General features: G+C 39.5%; 1 protein-coding gene across 20 annotated transcripts in view; it reads left to right on the top strand.

Annotated features, from left to right (window-relative positions):
• The window catches only part of PBRM1 (polybromo 1), a 60,171-nt gene that overhangs the window by 26,393 nt on the left and 12,562 nt on the right, over positions 1–21,216 (top strand). For all 20 annotated transcript variants that reach the window (XM_035337291.1, XM_035337292.1, XM_035337274.1 and 17 more), the window contains 12 exons: positions 1,014–1,290; positions 3,333–3,438; positions 4,615–5,257; positions 7,782–7,993; positions 9,813–9,998; positions 10,669–10,826; positions 11,399–11,665; positions 12,994–13,139; positions 13,446–13,603; positions 14,257–14,440; positions 15,655–15,865; positions 19,334–19,535. In XM_035337291.1, the coding sequence (XP_035193182.1) occupies positions 1,014–1,290; positions 3,333–3,438; positions 4,615–5,257; positions 7,782–7,993; positions 9,813–9,998; positions 10,669–10,826; positions 11,399–11,665; positions 12,994–13,139; positions 13,446–13,603; positions 14,257–14,440; positions 15,655–15,865; positions 19,334–19,535 (2,750 nt within the window). The remainder of the gene's footprint in view (positions 1–1,013; positions 1,291–3,332; positions 3,439–4,614; positions 5,258–7,781; positions 7,994–9,812; positions 9,999–10,668; positions 10,827–11,398; positions 11,666–12,993; positions 13,140–13,445; positions 13,604–14,256; positions 14,441–15,654; positions 15,866–19,333; positions 19,536–21,216) is intronic.

The following is a 21,216-nucleotide window of genomic DNA, read 5'->3' as shown; positions in this document are numbered from 1 at the left end:
CCTGACGTAGTGGATGATGTCCCAGTCTGCGGCAAGGGGCTTGAAACTAGATGGTGCTTGAGGTCTCTCCCAACCCAGGCCATTCTATGATTCTATCAATAAGTGGTTTGTAGAGATTTCAATGTGAGAGATGGCTCAAAAGTGCTTTGTTTAGACTGCATTTCTAATGTGCCACAATATCTGAGCTTAATATTAACATAAGCTTTCATCTCCCTCATCAGGTTTGCTTGTAGATCATGTAGTGTATGTACAGGGATCTGTGCACTTTTTCTTCCTACTGACAAGCTGCTTCCTGGTTATGCTGTCAGATTTCTTGATACAGGCTTTATAGCTACACTGTAAAGTTTGTGGTGATAGCATATACGTGACCATTTTCTATTTAGGTTTTGCAGTATTGGTAAGCCTTATCAGCCTGTAACTTTGAGTGTGGTTGACAGATATTTAAGAAATTCAGACAACCTTCCTACTACATTCTTGATATCCTTGTTTTTCTTGTGTCTGGTACAACAAATGTTTCTCAAGTCTCTGATACTCTGAGTTCAGCAGAGGTGGTCATGAAGGCAGTGGTTGAGGGTACTTCCATGTTTCTCTTACTTCTTGACTCCCTGTATTCAGATGCTCAATCCTGACCAATCTCCTTGCAGCTGGAAAGTGCTTAGAGCTCCTTTTGACTTTCGTACCTTTAAAAACAATCATTTGTTTTTGTCCTGTAGAAAACTTAAATGCCAAAGAAAATGGTATCTTAAAGTTGGTTTCCTGTTTACTTAGCAGAGTAATGTTTGTGATGCTGTCATTATTTGCAAGTTTGGTTTGAAAGCCAGTATAGACTATGTACATTTCTAGTTAGAGTGTCTTAACTTCTTGTACTTCTTGTGTGTGTTTAGAAAGTGCTTTATTTATTTTTTTTTAATGGCAGAAAATAATGTCATTTTGATCTTAGTGCTGCAAGTGGGGAGAAGAGCCACTAACCTTTATTCTCTTCCTTTTTCTTCTTCCTCGACTTAACCTAACAGCAAAAAGAATATGCGAAAGCAACGAATGAAGATCTTATACAATGCAGTTCTGGAAGCTCGCGAATCAGGCACAGGCAGACGGCTCTGTGATCTGTTTATGGTTAAGCCATCCAAAAAGGACTATCCAGATTATTATAAAATTATCTTAGAGCCAATGGATTTGAAAATGATTGAACACAACATCCGCAACGATAAGTATGTAGGGGAAGAAGCAATGATTGAAGATATGAAGCTCATGTTCCGAAATGCAAGGCATTATAATGAGGAAGGCTCCCAGGTACTCTTTTGTTCTGGAGTAACACTCACCTCTCTCCATTTTTTGCAGATTTTATATTTGGATTTTTAACTATTACTCCTAGTATTTATGGTAGTTGTTTATTGAATTTAAATAGAAATGTAACTTCTTTCTGCTGGTGCTTTAGAATGTGGTCGTATGAACATGAAAAGCAGTATGTTCCTGTGAAATAGTATGTTACTTAACTGTGAAGTTTAGACTTATTTCCTGTTAGCTAGCTTTCTTCCTTCACATCAAAAAATGTTAGCTGAATATTTCTTTGCTAGTATGTTCAAAGAAAATCTGGTTATTAAATTTTCATTATTTATCACGTGAAGGTATTTGCACTGTGAAGGGTCACCAGAACATGTTCTGGAGCTCAGAACCACTGAGATGGGATGTCTTCCTTAACTGGAAGGAAACCAACTTTGTTATCATGGAAGTGGAGAATGTGGAAGATCAGACTAGAAGAATGGACTTGTGTAGCGTAGCATAAGTAGTGTGAAATGAATGTGTTTTTCACTTAGGAATATTTTGCAAACTTCATGAAGTTCAACAAGGCCAAGGGCAAGGTCCTGCATCTGGGTCAGGGCAATCCCAAGCACAGCTACAGGCTGGGCAGAGAATGGATCAAGAGCAGCTCTGAGGAGAAGGTGCTGGTTGATGAGAAGCTCGACATGAGCCAGCAATGTGTGCTTGCAGCCCAGACAGCCAGCCTTATCCTGGGCTGCACCAAAAGCAGCGTGGGCAGCAGGGAGAGGGAGGGGATTGTCCCCCTCTGCTCTGCTCTCATAAGACCCCACCTTGAGCCCTGTGCTCAGCTCTGGGCCCCCAGCATAAGGACATGTGCATACTAGACCAAGTCCAGACATGGTCACAAAGATGAACAAGGGGCTGGAGCACCTCTCCTGTGAAAACAGGCTGAGGGAGCTGGGGCTGTTCAGCCTGGAGAAGAGATGGCTGCAGGGAGACCTTCCAGTGACATTCCAGTGCCTAAAGGTGGCTACAGGAAAACTGGAGAGGGACTCTGTCAGGGGTGTAGCGACAGGACAAGGGTAATGGCTTTAAACTGAAACGGGAGATTTAGATTAGATATAAGGAAGGAGTTCTTCACTCAGAGGGTGGTGAGGCCTTGGCCCAGGCTGCCCAGAGGAGCTGTGGCTGCCCCATCCCTGGCAGTGCCCAGGCTGGATGGTGTTTTTGGCAGCCTGGGCTGGTGGGAGGTGTCCCTGCCCATGGCAGGGGGTTGGAGTTAGATGGGCTTTAAGGTCCCTTCCAACCCAAACCATTCTCTGATTCTGTGATTCTATTGTAGGGAACACTAAAAAGAGGGTTAAAAGGTGCTGTATTCATAAGCAAAAAGGGCACAGATGGCCATGACATGCTTGGAAACTAACATTGTGTCTCTCGGTCAGCAAGCTTGATGTTGTGGAACAGAGGAGTGGTAAGAAACCTCCAGTTACTTTTAATGAGGAACTTGATCAGCTAATGTACAGGACTTCATGATCTGGTTTCCTGCACTGGGCTTGGATGTGAAGACCTAGTAGGATCATTCTAGTCCTTTCTACCTTGATGGAGTTGCTCTGGTTTGAGAGATCGTTCCTGAGCAGAATGATTTGATGTGGAAGTTGATAAGAAACCGAGTCTTCCTGTTTTCTGGTCTTTGGAATAGAATAGTAGTTAGATAAATTATCCAAGATTTATGTTTCACTGATTTGTATTTATCAGTTCTGCTTACCTCTGTGTGTGTCGAAGGTGTATATTTGAGATATTTGAGAATACCTTATTTTTAATTGAGTAGTTGGTTTTGCCTTCAAGATTTTCAAAATAACAGCTAGATGTTTTGAGGAGACTAGCTCTGAACTCGTCTTTAAGGTCTGTATATGACCAAATCTCAGCCCCCTGAGACAATAGGAATTGTTGCCATAAAGTTAACCATCTTATACGAGAGTGTGTCAGGAAGGGACTTCATACTGTCTGAGGAAAACACAGTAGTAAACCTTGTGTGTTTTTATTTATTTATTTATCTCTTGACTAATTAATAGGTATACAACGATGCCCATATGCTGGAAAAGATCCTTAAAGAAAAAAGGAAAGAACTGGGACCCCTACCTGAAGATGATGATGTTGCATCCCCTAAACTAAAGCTAAGTAAGGCAACCTTGTAAATTGCCATGTTTCAACTAAACCCTTACAAAATCCAACAATGCAGTCTTAAGAGACTCATCCTTTCAAAATGGAAGATACGTCCTGCGTATTTACACTGTCATGCAAAGTAGAACTTTGTGTTCAAAATTACAATGCCAACAGTGGTGTTTATATGTGCGTGTTATAAACTGAGGTGATGCACTGTCTAAGAATGAAGAAGGAAAACTTCAGAACTGTTGGAACGATCTGACATTTAGGCGTGTGGTGTTACCCAAATGTTAGATGCTGCACTGTGCACTCAGTAACACTTCAGTAAAGTGTGGGATTGTTTACAAGGAAGATGCTTCTCAAACTGAGTAAAGCTTTCAGATACCTGGGATTTCCATAGAATGATGAAGGAAATACGAGGTTTTACTGGAATATTACTGAAAGCCATGAAAAACACAGAAGTAAAGTTTGCAACAATCTCCATTCTTGGAGATGTTGCCCTTAAGCTACATTTGCTACTACTCAAAGCTTATGCTTTCTTAATACCTGTTCAGAACTTAGTAAACTTAAAAGATTAAAACTGCACAGAAAGTGTTACAGCAAGTAACTGCACGCAGTCCTTTTGAGGCATGGTTGAAAATAGAAATGCACAGCTCTTTTGTGCTGTGCAGGTGGTAGAGAATTCACAGGCAGATACTATGCAGTAACAGAGACCCCAAATAAATCAAAAAAAAAAAAAAAACTCATCTGACTGATAACCTTATCAGAGGGTTTATTTTACATTTTACCTCTCGTAACCCTCTCTGATTTAGCATAAACTGTATTTTTAATGGATGCACAGAAAAATGCACATAGAGCTATTAAGACTAGGTAGAATTTAGAGGGAGTTACTAATACGGTTAGGAAAAGATAATGTTTTCCGTGCTGAAGTCTGAAGAGACCTTTGCCTGCTGGATCACAAAGGAGTGTGTGATTCAGTGCTTGCCAAAAATAACATTTTTTTAAAAAAGTCCTGCAAATATGAGAAATAAAAAGGGAAGCTGCAACTTGGGTTGGGCTCAGTGTTTTTGAGTTCTCTGCTCATACCATAAAATTCTTCTTCAGTAAGTGACTCTCCAATGGAATGGGATGGACAAAGAAAGTGCTCAAGGTCTGTTTTTTGTAACGTTTTTTCTTCTTTTGTCTGCTTAGGTAGAAAAAGTGGCATTTCTCCTAAAAAATCGAAATACATGACTCCAATGCAGCAGAAATTGAATGAAGTGTATGAAGCAGTTAAGAATTACACGGATAAACGAGGCAGGCGACTGAGCGCCATCTTCTTGAGGCTGCCTTCTAGGTCTGAGCTTCCTGACTATTACGTAACCATTAAAAAGCCAGTTGACATGGAAAAGATCAGAAGTCATATGATGGCCAATAAGTACCAGGATATTGATTCCATGGTAGAAGACTTTGTAATGATGTTCAATAACGCTTGCACCTACAATGAACCAGAATCTTTGATTTATAAAGATGCCCTGGTCTTACATAAAGTTTTGCTCGAAACTCGGAGAGAGATAGAAGGAGATGAGGATTCTCATGTGCCCAATGTCACTTTGCTAATTCAGGAACTTATCCATAACCTTTTTGTATCTGTTATGAGCCACCAGGACGATGAGGGCAGATGCTACAGTGATTCCTTAGCTGAGATTCCTGCTGTTGATCCCAACTTCCCAAATAAACCTCCTCTGACTTTTGATATTATCCGAAAAAATGTTGAAAGTAATCGCTATAGAAGACTGGACTTGTTCCAGGAGAATATGTTTGAGGTACTGGAGAGGGCAAGAAGGATGAACAGGTGAGCAAAGCCGTGTTTTTCAGATATCTGTTGTCTCACAGCATGTTCTGCATGTTAAATTTAGACAAACACAGAAGTATTTTAAAGTGTTTGCTTTCCTTGTTGTGGTTGTTCAGAAAATTTTGCTCATTCTGCTCAATCACGTCTTCAATAGAATGTAAGCTTTCATTTATAGACAAAGGCAGGCTTAGGCTTCTTGTATGGGATAGTTTGATGTTTATCTTCCAAAGGCATACCTCATGAAAACCAGGTTTGTGCTAACTTATAAATTAAAAAAACAAAGAGGAAGAGCTCTTCTTCAATTGCTCGACTAGCAGGTTACTCTTCTGGAGCAATCATAGTTGCATGAATTGTACAATTGTGTGAAAGCTATGAGCACTTAAAACTTCTTGCAGTGTCTATCTCGAATTAGGAAAGTCAGTTTTGTTAATATTACTATTATTAATTAAGTTCTCAGAAGTAATCACTGGAAGTAAACAGACTGTAGAGGAGGGCCAGTGGCAAGTAGTTTTGGTCTCAAGCAGTTAGCTTTCATTTTTCTGCTATTTCAGGACTGGTACATACAGAAATACTGCTTTTAGGTAAACTATCAAACAGACAGCAAACTAGCAGCTGGAGCGTGACTGTCTGTGGTGCCGCTTGTTATGAGTAAGCACAGAAATCTGTTGGTAAAGTGAAGCTTTGGTGGGCATCACCTATCCCATTGGTAGTAGGCAGTGCGCCTCATCTAGCTTTGATTAAAATACATCATGATTTTCTTGGAAGCATTCTCTTTTGGGTTTTGTTCTGGTTTGCTTTGCTTGCTTATATGGGTGTCTTTTTTGTTTGTTTTTTGCTTTTGAAATTGTTTTAGAAGGTTAGGTATTTGCTAAGGGTTCCTGGATGTGCTGCAGCCAGATCAAAACTGCTTGTGAATGTTGGCATAGTCAGTGGTTTTGCATCTGTGCTACATTAATACCTACTTAGTAGGTCCACATGAGATGGTTTTACATGTTGCATGTGCAGGATAAATCCTACACTAGCATGATAAATCTGCTTCCAGGAAAGATTTTTTTTTAATCAGGGAAGTCTTGGGTAGAAATGTGGGAGGCCTTTTCTAGAGCGAATGAGAGCAAGAATTATGGGAGCAGGTTACCTCTGTTTTACTATACTGGAAAAGGATGGAGGCAGACTCTGAAGGAGAGTGACTGACCTAATGCAATTTCCCTGATGTTTTCTGGCAATTTCCTTGTGAGCTGACAAACTGCTTACCTGGGTTATGTCAAGTAATTTTGTGTTCTTTGTTATTTCATGTTTTGTTAAAGAGTCCAGCAGTACTTTCCGTTGCAAACTCTCTGTTAGTGTTCCTTCCACCTAGCGGTGGATCATTGGAGGCTCCCCTCAATCTGGAGGTATATCTGAATAGCCATCAAGCAGGCTGGTAGTGGTGGTTGCTCTAATCTGCCTTTTGCCTCACCTTCACAGAGATTTTAAGTTTTGTACCTGGAAAGCTTTCAAAGAAGTCCATGGCCATTTTTAGCAAAGTACCTCTTCAGGTAAAAACAGCCCATAATTGTACAGTAGTATTCAATTGGAAACTGTTGGGTTGCAGAATATCATTGATATTGACACTTTCATTTTCCAGGACATGTAAACAGCCTCATGTCATCTCCTTCACTCTAAAAATAGTTTTTCTTGCCATATGGAGAACTCAAACACTAGTTAATCTGTTACTTGAATTTGGCCACTAAGATATGATCAGAGGGCTGGAGCACCTCTCCTGTGCAGAAAGGTTGAAGGAACTGGGCTTGTTTAGGTTGGAGAAGAGAAGGCTCTGAGGAGACCTCATTGTGGCCTTCCAGTACTTGAAGGGAGCATATAAACAGGAGGGGGAACACCTGTTCACATGTGTTGATAGTGATAGGACAAGGGGGAGTGGTGTTAAACTAAGATGGGAGATTTGGTTAGGGGAGATTTAGGAGGACGTTTTCCACTCCAAGGGTGGTGAGGCACTGGAACAGGTTGTCCAAGGAGGTTGTGGATGCCCCATCCCTGGAAGCATTCAAGACCAGGCTGGATGTGGCTCTGGGCAACCTGCTCTGGTGGTTGGCCACCCTGCCCAGAGGAAGGGGGGTTGAAACCAGCTGATCTTTAAGGTCCTTTTCAACCTAGGCCATTCTATGATTCTATGAATTTGAAAAGTAGCACTAGTTGCACTTAATTTTTTTAAAGTTTCATTTTATAAATACCTTTTTAACGTGAAGGAGACAGTGACCAGCAAAGTTTAGCCTTCTAGGCTTACCCTTTCAGTTTTAAGCTAGCAGGCAGGTTAGATGCTGAAAGGATCTGTGGTAGAGATCATTTTACAAAAAAGTCCATAGAGTAGCATGGTATAAAAGCATGATATAAAAAAAAAAAAAGCATTATTTGCTTAAATATAAGTCTTATCACAAAGTATGGTGGACGATAGCGTGTGTTTAGGATTCTGTTTGACTGTGCACAAATTATGTTTCTGCCACGTTGTATTGTACCTACGTTTGTACAGGACTGATTCAGAAATTTATGAGGATGCGGTCGAACTTCAGCAGTTCTTCATTAAAATTCGAGATGAACTTTGTAAAAATGGAGAGATTCTTCTGTCACCTGCTCTCAGCTATACCACCAAGCACCTTCACAATGATGTAGAAAAAGAAAAGAAGGAAAAGTTGCCCAAAGAAATAGAGGAGGATAAGCTCAAAAGAGAGGAGGAGAAGAGAGGTAATTATTTTCTGTTCATTAATATTAAATGTATTGAGAAATACACCTACGTGTATTGTGTATGCTCTAATGTTGCTGCAGCTTTACTTACTGAAGGGACAGACATTAATAGGCTCTCTGATTCTCCACAAAGAGCTTTGTATTTTAAGGTTATGAGAGATGCGTTTTATATTGATCCTTATCAGCCAGTCCAGATGGCTCTAAAACAGATGCATGTAGATACTAACCTCATGTAAACTCATCACTAGAACACACTGAGGTACCGGCAGTCTTATTCCAAAGATATTACAAAGGAAAAGAACAGTTTTGTTAGGGCTTTCTTTTGATAATAAGCTTAGCAGTAATTGTTGCAATGGACCTTTGAGTCATTTCTTTTTTGGCAAATACCACTTTCCTTGACGTGCTGAAGTTATATCTGATCGCACTTTTAACACAGCTAATGAAATGGTATCAAAGTAAGCCTTTTGCATTTCTTACTTGGCTGCTGTGAGTGTGAAGAGGAACAGGCTTTCAACATCTTGTAGGGTAAAAAACCTAATATGAAGGTCCTTTGTGTTTCACATTTCCTGACTGTTACTGTGCATATAATGGTTGCAGAGTATGTCAAGGGGAATGAATAAAGCTCTCTAATTGTTCCTTTCCATAGATAGGAACAAAGCTGTTAGCTCTTTGTCCTCTTTCTGACATGGTTTGTCTTTACATGTGGCACCAAGGTCAGCAGCAGTCAGCTGGTTGCTCCAACCAGGCTCAGTACTGTAAGGGGACAAGTGCTGTGATGTGCTCTTTCTGTCTTTCTGTGATAGCTAAAAACCCCAAAGAAAGCAGAAAGTGTTTTTCTGTAGGCTTCTGAGCTCAGTGCTGTCAGCATGTTCCTCTTCCTTCACCTGAAGGGTTCAGTAAAACTTCTCCGAAGAAGTGGTTCCCAACCTTCAGCAGCAGAAAGGAGTCTGGCACAGCACAAAGCACACTGGAACCTTTCCTTCACACTGCAAGTGTCAGAGGAGGCATCAGCTATCATGTGGCACTTCTGCATGGGCCGTTTAGAAACAGAAAGAAAGGAGGATCTCTGCTTTTTGTTCTGTGACTGGCACCTAGTACTCTGGGTTCCCAATTCACAGCTGCAGGATGGTGGTGTTACTACCATAAAGAACAGTGCGTGCAGTGCCTTAAACACTGACACTACATTGGTAGCCAAAAAGCGTTGCTAACAGGCTACAGGCTCTTCAGAAGGGACAGGCAGCACAGAAGGGGCAGCAGTGTGGCTCTCTGTATTAGAGAGTGTTTTGATGTTGTAGAACTCGAGGCTGGGAATGCTAAGGCTCAGTCCCTGTGGGTTAGGATCAGCGGGAAGGCCAACAAGGCAGGCATCCTGGTGGAAGCGTCATCATGCGGTGCTTGCAGGGCCACCAGGCGATCAGGCCCAGTCAGCATGGGTTTATGAAAGGCAGGTCCTGCTTGACGAACCTGATCTCCTATGACAAAGTGACGCGCTTGGTGCATGAGGGAAAGGCTGTGGATGTGGTCTACATGAATGATTAAAAAGTTGATAGTTTGTTTCTAGAGTCCTTTTGCTCCTCTAGGAGAGACTCAATGGCTATGGCCATTGTTAGTGAAAGTTAAAGTGTGTACTTAAAGCAGGTTGACACTTCCGCTACCTATTTGAGTACATGCTTTAAGTCTGCATTCAATGCAAGGTCTTTTATTGTTCTTCACAGGCAAGTGATTTATCCAGCACTAAGCAAAGGGTAAAGGCATACACATCAGAAATCATGGTTAATAGGGCATTACTCAGGTCTATTTCCCTTGTTCTTGAAAATAGAAGCTGAAAAGAGTGAAGATTCCTCTGGCTCAGCTGGATTGTCAAGTTTGCATCGGACCTACAGCCAGGATTGCAGCTTCAAGAACAGCATGTACCATGTAGGAGATTATGTCTATGTGGAGCCTGCTGAAGCCAACTTGCAACCTCACATAGTCTGTATTGAGAGGCTGTGGGAAGATTCTGCAGGTAAGGATGCCCTTGGTGTAGAAAGACAAACAGTGAAACTTCTTACATCTTCAAATCTGAGCCCTGTCTATGTAGACGTTCATTATTGCATTTGCAAAATTATGCATGGACTGATGAGTATTGTTGATTGTTTCTGAGTTGCTTTGTCCTGAAAGAACTTTACTAACCTAAAGTTCTTGGATCAACACGTATTTTCGTGTTCTTCTTCACTACCCACCCCTAAATTGTAAGCATCCCAAAGAATAGGCTCTTTGAAGTGGAATGAGCATCTTTTTCTGTGCTAATAGAACCTTCTGAACCAAAGTTGGGTGCATTTAACCGCACATGTTGGAAGCCATTTCAAGATTTATAAGTAAGTTGTAGACTGTGTTTCCTATAGACACTTGGTTCTGCAGAACCTGAATCATCAAAATAGAGAAGGAACTGGTTTTCTTGGAAAAAAGGCAGTTTGGAGGATTTCTAAGTAATCTAGTTTTCCTCAACTGAAACAGTCAAGGAATCTTTACCTGTTTTAAACAAGTTAAGTTTGCTCTCTGTATAAATTACTATGTGGCTATTTGATAAATAAACCAATCTGTAGTTGGTGTTGCTTGTTTGTGCACTAGAGAATACACCTTTTTAGATCTTCTCCTTTCTCCCCCCCTTTTTGGCTTTTTTTTTTTTTTTTAAGGAGAGAAATGGCTGTACGGCTGTTGGTTTTATCGACCAAATGAAACATTTCATCTTGCAACACGGAAGTTCTTGGAGAAAGAGGTTTTTAAAAGTGACTATTACAATAAAGTTCCAGTTAGCAAAATTTTGGGCAAATGCGTCGTCATGTTCGTTAAGGTGAGAAATTCTTTGGACTAATTTGTTAAACAACTAATATTCTCCATGCTATTTTCTTGAAGAGGTGTAGATATTGTGAGCATTCTACTAACACACATAAAAAAAGGACTTGTTCGTATGTACTATTTGTAGTCTTCATTTGCTTCATGAGCTTTGTAGTTCATCCAAGTGATGATGATTTCCAATGCAGGCTGCTTTATAGAATCATTTATTTAATAAATACTTAGCTAATGCATTTTTCAGAGCAGATAGTAGAAAAATGGCAGGTAACTTCTTAAAGGTTGCCATAAAACCATGTAGGTTTAGGGCTGAGGGAAACTTAAATAGTGTGGAGTACTGGAAAGAGGATAAAGTCTTTCCTCTCTGTCCCAAGTTTGATTCCACATTGTTCTCGTCAAACTGTAAAAGAAGAACTCAGCAGAGAGGCTTTATCAGTCGAAAAATGTTTCTGATAAATGCACAGAAAAAAATGGGGCGTATCAGAGGGAGCCCACCATGTCTTTGGAGGTTTGGGAAGGTGGATATATTGCTGAAATATTTCATCTAAAAATGTAATTCTCTTCATTTTGCAGGAATATTTTAAATTGTGTCCTGAAAACTTTAGAGATGAGGATGTCTATGTATGTGAGTCACGTTATTCTGCAAAGACAAAATCTTTTAAAAAAATTAAACTGTGGACTATGCCTGTAAGCTCTGTAAGATTTGTCCCACGAGATGTGCCCCTCCCTGTGGTCCGTGTTGCTTCTGTGTTTGCTAATACAGACAAAACAGAAGAGGAGAAACACTCTGAAACATTAGATGACAGTAAGGTGGGAGAAAGTATCCTTCATCTTGAAAAGGTATGCAAGACAGTAAGATGAGCATTTGGTGTGTTTGACAGATAAAGAATGACAAAACGTGAGCCCTCAGGACCAAAGTTTCACAGACATATCCAGACACAAAAATAGATGAATACAATCTTTGTTATAAATTATTATACATAAAATACATAGATACAAACAAAACATACCTGTTTGCCAAGTTTTACAAATGCTTTCTTGTGATCATGTTAAGTGTTTTTTTTCTTTACTGCTTTAGAAAAAAATTACATTTCAACTGAAAAGTTTGTTGTAATCCTAGAGTATCAGTGGTGCTAAAAGTCTGATTTTTAACTCACAGAGATGCTTTACTATGTAGTGTTTCTGTAAAATCGTCAGTAGCTAGGCAGCAGCAAGCAATAGATAATATTCTTTGTGACCTACTTATAGTTAATAACTGAACAGTTTATTTTCAAAATGCATAAAAATATTTCTGGCCAACCTACTAGGCAAAATGTTTTTTATTGTGCTTAGAGTCATAAGATAAATTGATTTATTTAAATACATTTAATTGCAATAAAGTTGCAATTAAATTGCAAAAAATTGCAAAAAAATAAAAAATTGTAATTAAATTTATGTAAAATAATTTTAGTCATAACTCTACTTACATTCTGAGTACTTTTAACCTCAAAATAGAAAACCCAGCTCACTCCTTGTCAGTTTTAATCAGACGCTTAGTATATAGCACTGCATCATGACAAAAGAAGGAATTCTTTCTACCAAGAGAAAGAAAATTTGTGAGATTTTTTTCCTGCCGCACATTGAAGGGAATATCCTATGTTTTCATTGGCTGTCTGTAATCTGAACTAAAAGGTCAATTGAGGCAATGAGTTTTAACTAAAAAGTAAGAAATATAACAAATTGCAATTTCGTACTCAATATATATATGGAGTATTCATAATATTGTTTATGAGAGGTGAATCGTTAAATTTTTATGTATCTTAACTTGGCCAAATACTTATTCTTGCCTTCTAAAGTTTTTGCTGTGCTTTATAACAAGCCATCAAAATAGGCAGACAAGGCTTCAAAGTCAGTAACTTTGAACAGTAGAACAAAAAAAAGATCTGGGAATTGCTGGCAAAATTACGGCTTTGATTGCGAAATAGGAAGGCTTGCACCATACTTGGAGGATATCTGTGGCTTCTGTATTTCATTTTTAAATTCTAAGGCCCCTCATTTTTGCGTTTACAGGTCTTTTTGCTATTTGCCTATTATTGGTGACATAAAGTCTGTTTTACTTGCACTTGGCATCGCTTCATGTGTTTGGTTTTCCTTCCTCCACAAGTTTCTAAGTGCCTATTCTTCTGCAGGACAAAGAAGATGTTCCAGTAGAAATGTCGAATGGAGAACCTGGTTGTCATTACTTCGAACAGCTCTGTTACAATGATATGTGGCTTAAGGTCGGGGACTGTGTCTTCATAAAATCACATGGGTTAGTGCGACCTCGGGTAGGAAGGTAGGTGCAACTTCCTTTTTGCAGATTGTCTATAAAAATACCTTGGACAAAAGATTCTTATTGCAACAAGTATGAAAGAGGATGGGAAAAAAATCTCCTGAGTGGAACCAGAAGTTAGCTCTTAATAGACTGAGGCTGAAGTTTATCAGCCTGGTTTTTAAAAAAGTCACAGTTGTACAATTGGAATAGGCTATACTTTTTTACTCATTTCATACCCACAGGCTTCCTGAACAAGTCAGTACATCCCGCTGACTCATTAGGAGGGATGGCCTTTCATTTATGTCAGTGGTTTGTTTTTCCTTCTAGAATTGAAAAGATGTGGGTGCGAGATGGAGCTGCTTATTTCTTTGGTCCAATCTTTATCCATCCTGAAGAAACTGAACATGAACCAACTAAAATGTTCTACAAGAAGGAAGTGTTTTTAAGTAACTTGGAGGAGACCTGTCCTATGTCTTGCATTTTGGGTAATTATTAAGAACTTTAAATCCAATGGGAGATTCTCATTCTGCACATTTAAAAAAAAGCGATTTCTAGTGACAGGTTGGCTTGACTCCAAATTCATACAGAGTGAATGAGGAGAGATGATTCAATCTATTTCTACTATGCATTCTTGTCTCTAGGACCTGCAGTGAGGTTTTTCACGATGAGGAAGCTTTCTTAAAATAAGGGAATTACACGTGAATCAAAGCAAACGTTTTCTGCAGTCAGAGAACAGAAAAATCCATTATTATAGTATGGTAACTGGAAAGTCAATCGAGAAGAAAGCTGATTTTTTTAAAAATAAGATGCTATTATGTACTTTCTCTACATCTTATCTACATAGAATATATGTAATTAAAATGGTGTGCTAAATATCATTAACAGACTCGTGATTGTTCTTTTTGCTAAAGAACAAAAAACAGAAGTTAAAAAATGAAATCCAAACGCTGCATTCAGTTGCTGTGGGTTTCTCATGAGTGACGTTATTTAATAGGGATGTCGGTTGATGTATTTTCTGTAGTTGGTCTAAATACTGGGTTGATACTTACGTGACCAGCAAAAATTTGTGATTCCGAACTTTTTGTAAAATGTCCACAAATGCGGTTGCCTTCTTAACCTGCTCATTTCATTTCTGCAGGAAAGTGTGCTGTTCTGTCGTTCAAGGACTTCCTCTCCTGCAGGCCAACAGAAATTTCTGAAAATGATGTTTTTCTTTGTGAGAGCCGCTACAATGAAAGTGATAAACAAATGAAGAAATTTAAGGGGCTCAAGAGGTTTTCACTTTCTGCAAAAGTTGTCGATGATGAAATATACTATTTTAGGTAAAAATGGTATGGGAATAAGGGATTCACCTGAGCACTCTTCTGAATTGTGGTGAATTAACCCAGTTAGCAGCTAAGCCCCCATCTAGCCACTTGCTCACTCCCCTCAGAGGCATGGGGGAGAGAATCAGAAGGGCAAAAGCAAGAGAAACTTGTGGGCTAAGATAAAGATGGTACAATTTTTGAAGCAAAGCAAAATTCACTACCTCATCTTGGCTGGCAGATGTTTAGCTGCTTTCTGAAAGCAGGGCATCAGCACAAGCTATGTATATTTTGGAAGACAAATAACATAGCCCCAAATGACACCCGCCACACACACTCTTCTCCAACTTTCCCCCAGCTTTTATGACGTTACATGATATGGCAGTACCGTTGTGGTCACTTGGGGTTAGCTATCCTGGCCGTGTCCCCTCCCAGCTTTTTGCCCACTCCCAGCCAACTCAATGTGGGGGAGTGGAGTGGAGGAAAAAGAATGGCTTGACAATGTGGCAATGTGACGCTGTTCAGCAAGAGCTAAAACATCCGTGTGTTATCAACGCTGTTTTGGTCACAAATCCAAAAGGCAGCACCATACAGGCTGTCAAGATAAAAATTGACTCCACCCTAGGCAGACCCAGTACATACATAAAAGTCACTCTTGTAGAAGATGGAATTTGTCTGCATATTTTTTAAAAGAAGTTTGAGGAAGGAGTCCAAATAAGTTTTTTCACAGTCTTAATACAGCAGATGTTTACTTTTTTCTTCTCCTGACTTTAGTAAAACTTGTCACATTATCGGATTAGTAGGTTAGTAGGTCTTGGACATTGCTAAAATACCTGAGTCCTCAGTATGGGTAACAACTAGCTTTCCAGTTGGTGACCATAATATTAATCAAAATATTATTTTCTGACTAAAGAAAAATGTAAAACCTAAGGAAGTTGTGCTGTGAACTGCCTTCTGTTGCAGAGATGAGTTATTTGCTGCATGGAAATTGCCTTTTAACTCATAAAATGAAAAAACAAACAAGTGACTGAAATAAAACACTGGCTATGGATACTGAATGATTTCTGCTCAGTGTTCTGAAAGAAAGCACAGGCATATCCTAAGTCACCTTTGTTTCCATGTTGTTCAGTCACATGAGAAGAAAAGTTGGTTTCCTCTTCCGAATATTTTCTGTGTCCTGTAAAGTATGAATACGTTCTCATCTGCTTTTTTCTTCTTCCTCTAACTTTCAGAAAACCCATAGTTCCTCAGAAGGAACCATCTCCGCTTCTGGAGAAGAAGATCCAGCAGCTAGAAGCAAAGTTTGCTGAGTTGGAAGGAGGTGATGAGGACATAGAAGAGATGGGAGAAGAGGAAGGTGACATTACTGAAACACCTTCTATGCCTCAGCTTCAGACCCCATTAGCTAGTGAATTGGATATAATGCCTTATACTCCACCACAGGTAAAAATCTTTGAGAGAGCTTTAAACCTCTGTATTCCTCATTTTTTCCTCAACGCAAATAAAAAAAAAAAGTAATGTTTTATCACAGAACATATTTATAATTCAGTTTACTGGTCTGTGGAGAAATTATACAGAACAGTTTTAGCATATCCAAAATAATATCCATGTTGTAATGTTTAAGTCTATTAAAATATTTTAAAAGAAATATCATTCGGCTTAGGAAAATCCGGTAGGGCATGTTTCTGTATATGTCAATGTTGTTTCTCATTAGTAGGTTTTCTGTGACACTTTTAAAAGAAATAATAGGCCCTTATATTAAATATAAGGTCAGGATGTGAGGGTTTAACTGTAATTTAGAAGTTACCTAGCATTCATTTTTTAAGCTTTCCCTTAAATTTTGAAAGAAGCTAGATTTGGGTGCTAGAGTTTTGACACCTGTTTATTCAGAAAATGCTACACATTCTTGAAGGAGGAAAATCACTTTTAGTTTTATTGTTACTGTTCACACTTGGATATCAGAACTTGAGAGAGGAAAAAAGTGAGAACTTTTAATGTGTCTTCCTGTGCATCATAGAAACTTTGAAATTAAATTCCTGATAAATGGATGAGTAGTAAATGAGAAAGCATGTGGGTATATGATGCTTGAACATGGCAAGAGTTGTTGCTGCCCCTTAAATGGAGCGCTTTGTCCCCCCCCTCTCTTGCTGCATCTCTCACACAAACCCTGGCTGTAATATATGAGTATTGAAGCAGGGTGGGGGACTGCTTTAGCTGGAAGTTCACCTAACCAAAAATGTTTGTTGGCAACTGAATTAAATTGTTTTATCTGTCTCATCACATTCTCACATCCAAGTTAATGCCAGCAAACTAAGGAGGCAGTGGGAATGGCCTGCTGGGAACAAGAGGGAGTTTGGGACATGTTTGTAACCAGCAGTATGCGCTTCTGCTGTGTTATAAGGACTGTAAAGTGATAGCTTCATTGGCAATTGAGGAAAGAATGTGACCACTGGATAGAAATAACTGTCTTTGGGTGTCACAAAAAAACAAACAAACTTTCAGGGTAACTGCTGAGAAACCAGACTCAATGAAATATCCATAGTGTGTGTATATACATACCTTCAGGCAGATATGAACTCTGAAATCTAGAAATTGAAGTGGAAAAAAAAATAAGAAAAAAATGGAAAGAATCAATAGCAGCGTATTCTAAGAGGTGAAGGATGATTCACAAGTACCCCCTTGCAGATTCCTCATGCTGCTGATTTGGAAAGAAGAGGCATGTTGTGTCTGAGCTGGCATTCAAAGCACAATTTAACTTTGACAGAGAAATAACTAACACATAGCACAGAAAGAAACTGTCTTCTTCAGCCTAGCATAACTGTTCTATTTATGCCCCCTTTGAAAAGTGTCATTTTAAACAGAGCTCCCTGTAAAAAGCATGTGTTTGCTTTGTGTTCTCTTAAATGTATGCAATTTTATCTATTATTAAAACTCCTAAGTTATTTTTACCCTTTTTTCCTGATAACAAAAGAAGCATTTACTGCACCTGAGAATAAAAGGAATAAAAGGAGACGAGACAATTGAATACGTGGTGATGTGGGGCTTGACAAATAGGTGGATGATACTCTCCTGCTGCAGTTTGCTGTAAATCAGGAAGTAGAACCTAAGAAAGAAAAAGATGTGGAACTTTTTTTTTGGCTTTAGCAATATGGCTGAGAAAAGGCATTGAAGAGGGTCCTGGTTTATTTCTTCTCATAACACATCTAATCTATTATGCAGTTATCTGCCTCAAATGGATAAGATTATGTTAAAAATTGTCTTATCAGAGATGTAAAATAATGGAAAAATAAGAAATCTGAGTTCAGTTTTCATAAAAATTCTCAAAGTCTTGTTTTCCCTTTCAAACCAACGAGCAGGCCTCTGTGTTACGTGGCCACAGGTATAGTTGGATTTACCTGTTTCCAAATTGAGAATTCTTCACGTGCCAACGTGAGCTTCCCTGAGAAGCTAGGATGTGTTGTACGTGCAGTTTGTCATACCAGAACCTTGGTGGGTTTTTTTCCCACTTCCTCCATCACAGAGACGAACCTAGAAGACTTCCTTCCAAAAAGCCAAATATTGTCCTTAGGCTCATGATGAAAACACAGAGGGTAGATTGCCATTTGAAAATGAGTACAGTGAAGCCTGGAATAACACACCAGCATGCCTCAGTTTATCCACTGCCTGGCTTATGTTAATGAGTAAGACTTTTAGAAAGCTTTGGTGTAGCTGAAGCTTTGTATTTAGCTGGGAGATGAGCGTTGGACAGTTGGGCTTAAAGCAGCAAATAAACAGAGTAGTATGGCCAGGACTTTCAGGATAGGAAGAGAACAATTGCATATATTTTTCTTTCCTCTCTGCCCCTTCCCCCCAGGTATTTGGAAACAGTCTTACTTTAAGATGTGAGAAATTTGTAGTGCTCAATATATGAGGAAGTGCTTTTGAGGGTTTCAGTATGATGGTGCGTTTGTGGGCCTTATTGGCCAGAGAATGGGTGAATTACGGTCTCCCATACATCACATACGGGTGGCATTTCAGTGGTTGTCAGAATAGTTCAAATATTGGTGGCTGGAAATGTCAAGGAGCTCTCAACAGGAGCAGCCAGAGTGGGAAGAGCAAAGGAGCAGATCTTGGACAGAACAGAGTATTTGTTGCTCATCAGCACACAGGTGGGGATGTGAGCATGTTGTGCGGGTGATAGTGATCAGCAAAATTGGGCTTTGCTTTTTTTTCAGGGAGAAATGGGTATTTCTGAAATGGGAGAGGAACTCTGGAGAGCAAGGAAAGTCTGGCAGGCAAAATAGAGAGCAGTTAAGAATGAGAAGACTGGAGGGTAGAGGACAAAGAAGTGGGAGTTGCAGAGGCCCAGGAATAAATGTGAAAGTAATTCCCTAAAATCTGTGATGCAAATAAAACCTTCTACCTAACTTGTGTGGGCAATATTTCTGAGCAGCATAATGGCTGACATCTGTGATAGCAGCACAATTACGACTGTTCTTTTGGCATTCTAAACAGTCACTTACTTGCTACTCAGCCCTTCCGCGTCCTCTTGGTTAGTTTGGAGTGACTTCAGCTAATAGTAATCGTTCTGTGCTGTGTTTCTGCACACTTTTTGAAGCCTTTTTTATAAGGTTGGCTTTATGTCTGGAAGAGTTAAAAAGCATCAGATCATTGTCGTTTGCTTTTTGTTTTTGTTGTAGTAGTTGTGTTTTTTTTTTTCACCTGTGTACTTTCTGTAAATGTGTGCTTGTCGTGCATTGGTAGGACATGCAATCTCTCTTTAGGAGCTATAAAGTTGAAAGGGCCTTCTACAGACATATACAAGAGGAATTTGGGAATACTTTTGCATACAATTTCTTACAGCTTTGATTTTTTTTATGTCAAGAAACTTCTCTGTCGTATGCTTGTGGTCATAACTGCTTTTTCTCACAGTCCACTCCCAAGTCTGTTAAGGGCAGCACCAAGAAGGAGGGATCGAAAAGGAAGATCAACATGAGTGGTTACATCTTATTTAGCAGTGAGATGAGAGCTGTGATTAAAGCTCAGCACCCAGACTATTCCTTTGGAGAGCTCAGCAGGCTTGTAGGAACTGAATGGAGAAACTTGGAAGCAACAAAGAAAGCAGAATATGAAGGTAAATAAAAACTAAAATGCTAAACTCTTTTTACACTTTTTTTCTCGTTGAACATGTTCATTGTTATTACTCCGATGACCAGTTTTATAAAAGGAAGTAGTTATGTTTGTGTTCTGGACGTGCCTTAAAGAGGAGTTCATACTGAGAGATGACTGAAGAGGAGCAAAGAGCATGTTTAAGTTATGTAGTGTATAACTGATAATTTAAATATCTTTGCCACAAAAAAAATGAACAAAGAGAAAAGAAATGGGGAAGAATTAGAAGTAAAAGGGCTTGAAGCCCTAGTGCTGGAAGTCAGCTGGAAAAATGGCTTGTAAAAGGTTCTGTGTAGGAGGACGTGGAGAGGGCAGCAAGAAAGGGAACTGCTGGACAAGAAGCTCTTCAGAGCTGTGTTAACAGGTAAGAAAGCATATAGTAGAGCAGAAAAAAAGTTTATCAGTTAACTGTACTGAGAGTCTGAAAGAGCTTTGGTAGAATAAAATCAGGAATACAGACTCTGTTATACCGTAAATGTGACCTGTTGTTCAGTGTCAGTATTAACTGTTGTAACTGATTTTGTTGAGAAATTTCATATCCTGAATTAAGCCAAGAAACACTTCATAGGGATGAGGTACTTTCAAAAGATCTCTCTCTCTCTCTCTCTCTCTCTCTCTTTCTCTTTCTCTCTCTCTCTCTCTCTCTCTCTCTCTCTCTCTCTCTCTCTCTCTCTCGTTTTCCTACTGATACTACTGGTTGTGTTTCAGCTTTATTTGACCAAAAATCAAAATGCAGGGCCCTTAACAGCAGACCCTATCCAAGCCTAACAGAGTAGCTTGACATCCAGAGTTACTGTTTCACTTAATGTCTCAACATTTCCAATATAAAGCCCAGTTTTTAAGCAACTGTTACAATTTTATTGGATAGGAAAGTTTCAACCCCTTAGAGACGTATTGTCCAGTTAAGTTATAAGGTTACTTTTTAAAGGGAGGATGAGAGCTTTTTTGCATGCTCATAGTGTAGAGGGCACTCTGATACTCAAACTGGAGGTTTGCCTTGTGCTTTACACCCTCAGCCTCCTCAGTCCTTTCTGAACTCGCAGTAGTACCTCTTTGCAATTCTGGAGGGTTCAGCACCATCACGTGTGAGTTGTCTCTGCAAATGTGAGGGGAAATGGTAATGCTCTTTTGTTGTGAAAGTACTATGGCCTTACTTCTTTCCTGTTGTAGTTTCCTATTACACCAGTGCAGGTGCATGTAGTATCTCCCTGCAGCCTAACTCGAGCAGTAGGACGGCTAGCATGTCATCCCTTGAGCAGTGTGATGCTCACACTTCCACTGTCACCTAACAGTAGCAACAGCGTCTGTCCCCTGTGTTAACGATACTCTGAGTGCTTCCATTTTAACCCTCCTTATCCTTAAAATTTTCCAAAGCTTTTGAGTCTCAGACTGCAGTTTTTCCGGCTTGGTGTCTGCCCAGGACTAGGCTTACTTTTATTTGTTTTGGAGGGGTTGGGATGGGGTTACAAAGCATCCAAACTGTTTACACATTACCGTGCTTCAAAGGAGAGAAATTCCACTTCTTCCCCTATGACAAGTCAAAATTCACGTGCTCTGTAGTGCGGACATTTCACCAGGGAGCAAGCAGGGACTGGCGTGGTTTGACACTTGAATGGAAAAGTGCTTTTCTGTGTTTTGGCAATAAA

The sequence above is a fragment of the Oxyura jamaicensis genome, chromosome 12, assembly GCF_011077185.1.
Source record: "Oxyura jamaicensis isolate SHBP4307 breed ruddy duck chromosome 12, BPBGC_Ojam_1.0, whole genome shotgun sequence".
NCBI classification, from domain to species: domain Eukaryota; kingdom Metazoa; phylum Chordata; class Aves; order Anseriformes; family Anatidae; genus Oxyura; species Oxyura jamaicensis.
Note: the sequence above shows the minus strand (reverse complement) of the source record. Positions and strands in the feature narration are given on the sequence as shown.